This window comes from Halyomorpha halys, unplaced genomic scaffold, assembly GCF_000696795.3.
Source record: "Halyomorpha halys isolate HHAL.00 unplaced genomic scaffold, Hhal_1.1 Scaffold271.1, whole genome shotgun sequence".
Classification (NCBI taxonomy): Eukaryota; Metazoa; Arthropoda; class Insecta; order Hemiptera; family Pentatomidae; genus Halyomorpha; species Halyomorpha halys.
The window spans coordinates 246,221-257,757 of NW_027107763.1; the positions used below are offsets into that span (position 1 = coordinate 246,221).

At 27.6% G+C, this 11,537-nt stretch overlaps 2 protein-coding genes across 2 annotated transcripts in view; one reads left to right on the forward strand and one right to left on the reverse strand.

Annotated features, from left to right (window-relative positions):
• LOC106680633 (uncharacterized) overlaps positions 1-11,537 on the forward strand; it is a 160,192-nt gene that overhangs the window by 129,043 nt on the left and 19,612 nt on the right. The window contains exons 8-13 of the mRNA XM_014420493.2: positions 2,581-2,847; positions 5,960-6,170; positions 7,233-7,385; positions 8,469-8,710; positions 8,778-8,992; positions 10,909-10,964. Coding sequence (XP_014275979.1) covers positions 2,581-2,847; positions 5,960-6,170; positions 7,233-7,385; positions 8,469-8,710; positions 8,778-8,992; positions 10,909-10,964 — 1,144 coding nt within the window. The remainder of the gene's footprint in view (positions 1-2,580; positions 2,848-5,959; positions 6,171-7,232; positions 7,386-8,468; positions 8,711-8,777; positions 8,993-10,908; positions 10,965-11,537) is intronic.
• The window catches only part of LOC106680634 (TBC1 domain family member 31-like), a 40,940-nt gene continuing 38,158 nt past the window's right edge, over positions 8,756-11,537 (reverse strand). Inside the window, exon 15 of the mRNA XM_067046078.1 lies at positions 8,756-8,896. The gene's annotated coding sequence lies outside the window, so the exon portion shown is untranslated. The remainder of the gene's footprint in view (positions 8,897-11,537) is intronic.

Consider the following 11,537-nt stretch of genomic DNA (forward strand, 5'->3'; position numbering starts at 1 on the left):
GCATCTGTATTAGGAACGATAGAAAAATGACATAATCATGAAACAGATAAATAAAAAAAATAATAGAGATAGAAAAAAGTATATAATTATAATTATTGTTTTCAATTTTTTTTTTCTATTCATTTCTTTTGTTAAACTTAACTTACATCTTGTTTCTTTATCAAATATTATGGTTACATATTTCATTTGTTAGATATATTTTCTTTCTCTCAATTTTATTTTTCTTTCCATAATTTTCATTTTTAAATTATTAATAAACTGATATATTCATATTTTTTTGCATTATATAACTTCATTTTTATTAATTAATTACCTATTTAAACATTTTATTTTCCACTTCTTTCATCACTTTATTTTATTAATTCCATTCTGTACAATTATTTACTTTATGTAATTCTATTTACATTTTATTTTTTATTTTCTGTATTCATTGGATGTTATCTTGTTCTGTCCTTAGCCCTGATGAAGGCTAGAAATTCTGGCTAAAATGTTGGCACGATTAAATAAGTTACTTCAACTTATTTGTGTTTTAATTTGACCACACCCCTCAACTATCTTCTCCTCTTATAAGCCATCCACGGTCAACTATCTCTCATGATTTATATATATTTATATTCTTCTTGGGTGACTCTTCGATGTCTTCTTTTTCAAGATGTCTATCCTTGAGCGAGACAAAAGATGATGATAATCCTGCATCCAGGAAACATCATTCCCTGCCCAGGCCTAAGCAACGACTGATTCCAAAAACCAAGCTCTCTTTCTTCCCCTTCTATTGGTGTTCGTTTTCAACATCAATTGTAGCACTACAGTTTTCAGTTTTTCTTATGATTTCCCTTATGAATAATTTTCTTTAATACTTATTCTTAACTTCTATTTTTCCTTAAATGTATTGTAATTTCAATTATGGTAGGAAGTTAAAATAAAGTTTTTAAAATATTTGAATCTACTCAGCATGGCCGCGATTCCACGTACTTTTGCCAAGATACATGCCGCCATCTTTTTTTCTTTGAATAATGATCTTTTCCACTCCATATTTGACTGAACAAAATTGGTTAGCTTTCTTTTTGGTTTAACAAAGCAAATGAACAATATTGAAATGGTACATAAAATAAAAACCCTTTATACATAAAAATATACTATTTACTCAAAAAGAGGATATATATATATATATATATATATATATATATATATATATATATATATATATATATATATATATATATATATATATATATATATATATATATATATATATATATATATATATATATATATATATATATATATATATATATATATATATATATATATATATATATATATATATATATATATATATATATATATATATATATATATATATATATATATATATATATATATATATATATATATATATATATATATATATATATATATATATATATATATATATATATATATATATATATATATATATATATATATATATATATATATATATATATATATATATATATATATATATATATATATATATATATATATATATATATATATATATATATATATATATATATATATATATATATATATATATATATATATATATATATATATATATATATATATATATATATATATATATATATATATATATATATATATATATATATATATATATATATATATATATATATATATATATATATATATATATATATATATATATATATATATATATATATATATATATATATATATATATATATATATATATATATATATATATATATATATATATATATATATATATATATATATATATATATATATATATATATATATATATATATATATATATATATATATATATATATATATATATATATATATATATATATATATATATATATATATATATATATATATATTATATATATATTGATAACTTTTTTCACGACTGTTAAAAAAGAAAAATATATATAATTGAACACATGTTGGATTAAATAACATAAATATTTTGGTTTTAAAAGTAAATTTTCTGGATTTTTGTCGAACATTATCTTCAAGTTCCCTAAAATATTACCATGATTGACATTCAACTTACTTTTCTACTAAATTGGACAAAAAAATGAATAACATGCAAAACTTATTTGTCCTTATCAAATACCTTTTCCTTCAAAAAGCTAATTAAAATAGTTATAAAATTAATATTTTAAGAAAAATATATTAATTACTAACATTTGAGCCAATTTATAAAATTGGTGCATGAACTGATTTCTTACAAAATATTTTCAAGTTACAAAAGTTTACTTACATTTAATAAGGTCAATCTAAAAGAGGTGGGTACAATAATCATATCTCATAGATTCCTCAATAGATATGTTTAAATTTGTATAATCCCGATAGAAGTAATTTTTTACTTAATTCAACTTCTTATTTATTTTAAAATAAAATTTGGGTTCTTCTATGCTGCTAAGTCATGAGCATAATTTGAATTTCTAATTAATATTTAAAACAAATTTTTTAAATTTAATCAAGATTTTTTTATGATGTTTATGTTTTATAATAATGGATTAAACATTGGTTTTATTTCAGAACTGTTTGTTCCTTTTTCCGCAAAATACCTGAGATTATTCTTTTGGGAAGCACTACTATTGTTGATAGACTAGCAATTTTCTCCTTTATGGTCCGTCACCCTAGAGGAAGTTATCTTCATCATAACTTTGTTTGTGCAGTTCTAAATGACATGTTTGGTATACAAGCTAGGGGTGGTCGCACTTGTGCAGAAACATATGCTCAAGATCTGATGGGGATGGATAAGAATGTTGCATCCACCTATGAGACCATTCTTAATGAAGAAAGGTATAGTACTATTAAATAGCTCATTATAGATAAATAAACTATGTACTGTTTGGTGAACAAATTATATATATATTTATTAATTTATTTATTTTACATTGTATTAATTTTATGTGAGGTTACTCCATTTTTGTGATTTTTAGAAACATGACGACTAGACTTAGTCCCAATTTTATTATATTTAACGTTCCTACTGTAAAATTTAATTCCTTTATGAAAATAAGATATCTAATTTAAGCCTCAAAACACTCTTTATTTCTTTAAAAGTTTAATGTTCCAGCTGATTCGGCCATCCCCAAGGACAGTTTTAAACAGAAATTTACACTCTGATCAATAATTTAATAACTTTTTTGCAGGCTATTCTGTTCAAGTCATCTATTTCAGTAAAAATTACCCTATTTTGTCACTTTTCTTAAAATCAATCTTTATTCTGGGACACATGATCCCTTAAGAATAATAATTTGGAATAGTTTTAGCAGCTTTTGTCTGGCTAAATTAACTTTTGAGCTTAATTAAATGGATCTATATGGAAGATATATACACAATACCAGCCAATGCCCAGAAAAATATAAAATCAACACCTCTAAAAATTTAATTGAACGGGTGCGAAAATTAACATCCCTTATTACCTAAAAACAGCAAAAAATAAAGTAGTTGATCTCCTCCTATGTAATTGGTACCCACACAAACTAATCTGCAAATTATCTATCTATCTATCTATCTATCAGTAGGCGCTACAATCCTGTGATGGGTCCTAGCCTCCTCTATGAGCCTCCACCATTCGGCTCGGTTTTGGGATGCTGCCTTCCAATTTCGGATTCCAAGCAGGTGTCGTGCGTCTTGTACCACGCCATCCGTCCACCGGAGCTTGGGCCATCCGACTCTTCTTGAACAATGGATTTCTTCTTCGATGACTCTTTTAGGCATTTTGCCGGGACTCATCTGTGCAACATGTCCTGCCCACCCAAGGTGACCCACTCCAACAAAGGTCATAATATCTATATCCTGGAGCAGCTCATAAAGTTCCTTATTTCTTCTTCTTCTCAAGCCTTCCTCATCCCTTACCGGCCTATAGATTCTTCGAAGGATCTTCCTCTTGAAGACCAACAGATTATTTCTATTCTGTGTGGATAGGGTCCATGTCTGGGTTACACTCTGATCAATAATTTAATAACTTTTTTGCAGGCTATTCTGTTCAAGTCATCAATTTCAGTAAAAATTACCCTATTTTGTCACTTTTCTTAAAATCAATCTTTATTCTGGGACACATGATCCCTTAAGAATAATAATTTGGAATAGTTTTAACAGCTTTTGTCTGGCTAAATTAACTTTTGAGCTTAATTAAATGGATCTATAACATTTTTATACTTTACATAAAATAAAATATGAACAAAAATACATATTTATCTATGCTTATAATGTTTCCTATTATTCGCAAGTTCACGGGAGTTTGATAGTCCAGTAAATGGATATATAGTTGATGTTTAAATGAAGTTAAGGAGGAAGCTTTACAGATGTATATGGGTAAAGAGTTCCAAAATGAGGTAGCTCGGACAGCAAAGAATTTTTCATAGGAGGCAGTTCTGTAGGTAGGAATATAAAGATCGGTAGGTAGGAATCTTGTGTTTAATAGGTGAATGGATAAGCGTAGGGTAAGGAGGTCAATGATATAGGAAGAATGTTTGGTTATTAGGATTTTAAATATAAATGGGCCAAGGAGTTATTGTCTCTGGGACAGAGACAGGCACTTATTCTTTACATTAATATTAAAACTTTTAATTTCAAATCAATTTAACCTTATTATCACTTTCTTATCACAACAATATTCTGGTATATTGTTGTGATAAGAAAGAATATTGTTGTGAGCTGTGATAATAAGGTTAAATTGATTTGTAATTAAAAGTTTTAATATTAATGTGAAGAGTGACAAAATAGAGTAATTTTTACTGAAATTGATGACCTAGACAGAATATTCTGCAAAAAAATTTTAAATTATTGATTAGTGTAAATTTGTATTTAAAACTGTCCTTGAGGATGGCCGAATCAACCGGAACATTGGACTTTTAAAGAAATAAAGAGTGTTTTGAGACTTAAATTTGATACAATTTAATTGATTTAAATAAGAAAAATTCTATTCTATATTATAATGAACAGAATATAGTTAGTTACTATAGTAAATGTTTTTGGGTTTATATTTAACTTTGCACACTCGGTTTACAAGTTTTATGTTTTACTTCATTTTAAAATTTTATAACTAGTGAGTAGCTCATAAGACCTGTAACTTATTCTTCTAGAAATCCAACGAATCTGAGCCTAAATATAACCTTTATTTATAATAGGGTCAAAACCAGATCTGTTTCAGAAATTAATCTGATTCTATCATGAATGCAACTATAGTATTTTCTTTTCTGACCAATTTTGTTTCAGGTTTTATTTATCTTCTTTTTTTCTGTTCTCTTCAGATTAGGTATTCTCTAAGTCAGTAGTTCCCAAAGTGCCCCAAGAGTATGCCAGTGGTGACCCAAGCATATACCACTTTCTCAAAATATTACAAAAAAAAATTAAAATATTACATTTACAGTGAATTCCAGCATTTACTTTACATTGTTTTTTCTTATTGTCCTTCATACTCAATCACTCTAAAGATAGTTGTGGTGACATTTTTTATTTTTGTTTTCCTCAAGAAGATGCCAAAAATTTTTTTAGCTCAAAAAGGGTGCCATGGTAAAAAAAGATTATTAATTCATCATAATGCTGGAAATTCAGTTGTAATTTTTTGTTTCCATATTATGTCAAAAGTTGTAATATAATTTAAATATATGTATGTGCTACAAGGTGTAGTGTTTAGAATAAAATGATAGTTCCTTTTCAAACAGCTGTATAATTGAGCTGTCAATTACTGTAAATTCATATTGCCATCATCACATGTCAAAATACTCCAAAAACATTCCTTAAGAGAATCATACAATTTCCTATATGTAGGAAAGACCTTGTTAAATTACTTAAAAGATAGGCTAATAACTAAATATGAGTTATCTTCAAGCAAGATTAAAATGAAAATATACTAAAAAAATTAGATGATGGTGTCCATTGATGTAAATGTTTTTATTTTAAGCACTTATGACGAAAGGAGCCAAATGAGAATATCTAATTATGAAATTTTACGACCTGGATTTACAAGGATATCCCTACCATTTTTCATGTCTGAATCAGAAATGGCTTATGTTTTGGAATCAATCAAAATGGTTGCTACAGAAGGATGGAAATTACTACCACAGTATTTATTATATCCTGAAACTGGTGAATGGAGACATAATTCAAACACTGTAAGTAATTCTGTAAATAAAAGAGTATTTTCTAAAAATATTAAGAGCAGTCCAATAACTATCTAATGGCTGGAAGTGATTAAAATATTTTTTAAACTATAATGTAAATTGATTGGAAAAGATGGTCGGGGGGTGCGGTCAGCAACCGCTGATCGCACCCCCGACCATCTTTTCCAATCAGTAATCTACGGTCAACTATCTACATACCTCATTATAATGTAAATTATTGTGTTGATGTTTCCCATGCTAAATAATGTGACTAAAGTTTATTATTCATGAAATATCATGAGAAACATGTAATTTTATAAAAGAAAGGGTCATTGTTTAATAATTTTATTAAGAATTAATTGACTAATTTTATTCAAAAAAGATTTTTTATAAAACAGGGTGCATAACTGGGTCTCACCACCTTTCCATTTCCTGAAAAGTAACTTTTTTTTTTTAAAGTATATATTTATTCAAAATTATATGCCCTTACTTACTTACTCCTAATAATAATAATAAGTCTAATAATAATAAGTTAATAAGTCTGCAGCAGCGTCTGTTCGATTCCAGCCTGGGAGAGTTGACTTTTATTGTGGGGTGGTTCCAAATGACCTTCCTGCTCTGGTTAGTTAGGTTGGTTACCTACAGGATAATCCCCATATGTCAGAAATAGCCAAATGGTCAGGTAGGAAGTTACAAAAAGAAAATTAAATAAGCCCTCAAGAAGTTAAATCATATTCTTTAAATTTATATAACAGTTATATTTGTTATATAACTATCCGAACAACTATTGCTCCATTTTCAGATCAAAAACAATCTTTCAGTCATACTTTTCATTTTTTATCCTTTTAATAAAGCAATTTCTTCCTCTTATTGAAATATTTCATAAAAGTGGTACTCAAAATAGCAGAAATACTATTTACTGGATACCAACATTGCAACCCACGTTTTTTCTATAATTCTGAGTACTTTTTTAAACCACTAACCAGATCTTCTTCCATGAATTACAAATTGTCAACTACTAATTTCCCAATCCAAAAATTAGTATTACTTTAAAATAATATATTGTATGTACAGATATCACGAGAGAGGAAAAGACTTGGTTCTATTATGTATTCAAATGGCAAAATGTCATTCCAAGAGCGAAAGTTATCTGGGATGAGCTCTTGTCCAATGGACTTCAATGATTGTTTAAGAATTGCAAGAAGCACTTTCAATAAGGCAAGGAAGGTAAGTGTGTTTGTTTATTAAATATGTAGTTAATTTATTTTTATATATAATGTCTTAATAATTATACTTGTAGGACATTATATTTACCTTTAACTGTAATGTTTTTCTTTGAATCAATTTGTAACTTTAAGTCATACTTGAAAATAAATAATACTTTTTTAGTGTATTATATAAACACTACAAATACACACTAGAGGATCTGATAACTGAGCGAGCTGGGATGAGGATCACAGAAGGCTTAGTTTAGAAGGTTTTGGGTTTGAATCCCACCTGGGTTGATCAAGATCTATTTCATGGCAGCCCAAGAAATGAATCTTGACATTCACACAGAAGGGCTGTATAAGTCCTCAGTGGAGGACTTGAGCCAAAGAAAAAATAATAATAAAAAATTAAAATAACACGCAATAATAGTCTTATTTGCAAGTTATTACAAGATAAATTGATATTTATAACATCAACAATTAAACACAATTGATAACATCAACTCTATGTTTGGAAGATTAATTGAGGTTACCAAAGGGGTACACAAAATAAAGAAATTGCCAACAAAATGTTAATAATTACATAACTCATTCATATTAAAATAAAATCGAAATGAAAATATTTTAAAAACCATTAACATTAAACATAAAAAGATGTGGGAAGACTAAAATAATTGTGTGGAAATAGGAGAAATTGAGTATACATTAAATATATACATAAAATAATTACACATAAAAATAAATTATCAAGATAAAAATGAATATTGTTTTATTCGGTACTTGGCTTCTTCTTTCTTTATTAACTTTGGTTCTTGTGAATTTCTTATATTTAGCGAGATTGTCTTATGTAGTTTACATTAATCCTGTTTTTAGTCAGAAATTTGAGTGCTGTATAATTGTAACTAAATAATAAGTTAAAATTGTGAAGAAGCATTTATTCAAAAGTTAGAATGTCAAGTAAAAAAAAAGCAAAATCAGTTAGTGATAAATTTATATGTATTATTCAATGTTATTACTATTTATTTTATTTATTTCAGTTGGTGCCAGAATAGAACCAGTTAGTTTCAATAAGAAAGACTGATCATTATTTTTTTAATTTCAGATTGCTAGACGTTATCCAGTTGCTGATCAATGTTCTTATTTAGATGAAAAGTTTAAAACTCTTCGTTGGTTTATGTTGCCAACAGAAGCTCAAGACCTGCTTCTTGGAAATTTTCAAAATGTGAAACAAGAAGTTCCTTTTTCTCCTACTGTTTATAAAGGTTCAAAACCAGAAGTAATTAAAGTATCAGTGGATTTTAAAAAAATGCTAAACACCAGAGAAACAGCTGATTGTTTATTCAGGTTGTTATTAAAGACTCTTTAATTGTATAGATAATTTATTATTTTCTAAAAATAAATGATTTTTTAGGGACCCCAGATTTCTTCGGCAAAGGTCAGAGTCTAATAGTCCAGCAAGAGAAGAGAAAGATTCAAAACATAAACAACTTCTTAGAGAACGTTGTTATAGTTTGTGTTCTGCGTTGGTACCTGAAAACAACAATAGAGCATTCTCATTCTCAAGGCCAAGGCTGCTTTCTGGAGGAAGTCAAGCAGATTACACTGATAGTGAAACATCTTTACATGGTAAAAAGGGTGTTGGATAAAAACAAAAATTCACAAGTCTTATATTTTACAGAAATTTTAACTGTTGTATTATAGTTTATAAATGTATACATGTATAATGATATATTATATCCAATGTGTATAATAATACACAAATTATAAAGTGCTTATAATTAAGATATAAATGAAACCAATGTTGAAAAATATTTGGGCTTCAAGGGATAAAATACAATGGGATCATTTTATATAGTACTAGCTATTCTATATCTTCATTTTATTCCTGAAGTGACAAAAAAAATTTGAATGATTGTATTGTACTTGTAATTGCAATGTAATTAGAGATCAATAGGTTAGTAAAAATATAGAGCTGCTACTAGAGACTTGAAAATGAAAACCTTTTTAATAATATTTTTAAACTTTATAAAAACATTAATTATCTAATACTGTTTAAATAAAAATGTATCTAGACTTTTCACTAATCCAAATAAAAATGTTTCGATAAATATCAAATGAATATACTTTTTTTAATGTTATTTGGCTATGAAATGAGTATGTGGTACAAACAATTTTTTCTTTGATGATAAATCCGGATAAACAATCATTAATTAAAATAGTGAAAATAAAATAGCATTACATCTCAAAATATTCAGCAAATAATACTTGATCCAGAAGGATATCAGAATCATATGACAGTGTTTATCTTTTATATGTTATAAGCATTATTATTAAGTTACTCTATAATCCATGTAAGGACCTATAGCTTCTGCAATTCCTCTATGTCTTGGCCATCCACTTCCAATTTCAAAATGCCTTTTTGGGTTGGCTTCCAATCCACCTCCCCTTCTTCCCCGCATGGAGTGTAGCTCTTTTTTCCACATTTGTTTGAATCTCTGTACTTGCCATTCTCACTATATGATCTGCCCTGTTATGCCTTCCTAGTTTAATGACAATGTCAGTTTCATAAAAATGTTTACCGAGCTTTCCTTTCTGCTTCTCAACATGTCTTCATCCTTTACAGGACTAAAAATTTATGCAGAACCTTTCTCTCAAAGATTAGGGGACCCTTCACTTCTTTCTTTGATAGGGTCCAGGTCTTTGAGGTATATATTACACCTGGCACAATACGAGTTCATAAATTCTTATCTTAGTGCACCTCATCATGAGTCAAGAGTAAATTAGTTACTACAAATCACTGTCAATTACTCTTAAAATTTATTCTTTTATCCCAACATCTCTTCTCTCATGTTAATTGTGAGGGGACTCTCAGGCATTGTTGGGATTGAGTCAGCTAGCAGAGGAGACAGTAACAGCTGGGAAGGTAGCACATTGTTGGAGGAAGAAGCTCTAATGTTTATGAAATTAGCCTATTTACCTCCTGATTGCTATTCCAGGTTCTCAAATATGTTCTGATATTCTATAGCATTTTCTTTAGTTTCAGCATTCTATGGAGGTGATTTGAGTTATAGTTAAAGTGATTTTAGGGTCACTTTTACCTAAAGTATTGTTGCGACTCGACAATCAAATACAGTTGTTGAAAGAATTCACAATACCATCTAAATATTCAAGATTTTCCTGAGATATCTTTAGGTCCATGACATTTTTCATAGTTGGTAACGTTGTTTCAAGTCAAAAGTTTCTCAGCTAAATGCTTTTGGATGAAACAGGGCATTGGAGCTAGGGAAAGGTTTTAACATAGATATAAGAGGAAAGGTTATCTAAGGTGTATAGCAGAACAGTTTTACTAGATGACTGTCCTTGGATTTTACTTCTTTGTTTTCATCAAGTTACCTATTTCACCAAACAAATTTTGGAAATACTTATGAATATAAACATAAACAGAATTTTGTGTAACAAATATGAAATTTAAAAATAACAGTTGAAACAGTATATTTAACAAATGTGTGTATTACTCTGTTTATTGTTTTATATAATCCTAGGGGATGAACTTCGAGCAGTAACGCCACCTCCTTGTTTAAGAAACACTCCAGATTTGGTAAGTTGTTTGAATGATTCCATTCCATTTCATTATTTAATTACCATTATTAGTTGCTTTAAGTTATTATAGAATTTAAAAACTTGATTTATTAATCCATAAGTGTTAAAGTATAAATGGACAGCCAGAAGAATATTTGTTACAGTAATCTAATTTATAAATGGAATGACAGGTATTAGCAACAACAATGCCCAATATTAACTCTCCCTCTCAATGTACAATAGTAACTCTCCCTGCCAATGCACACAAATGGTGCAAGTAAATACTCATGAAATACTCCTGTTAGGACGGTCAAATTAACGAAATCTTTGAGCTATGGTAAATGAAGAAAAACCTGTCTGACAGAAAAAATTGGATGACAAGGAGAAGTATTTCTCATATTCAAAAGTATTCCTACCATTTCAATAAATTAAAACAATCTATTTGTACAGCAAAAAAGTTGTGTCAAATATCTATGCCTACTATGTTTCATCTGATACCATAGAAATTATTTAAACTACAAAAATGACATACTAATTACTGAGTGAGGAAAACTTGTTCTTTTTTGTTATATATTGTAATAATTTTTTAAAA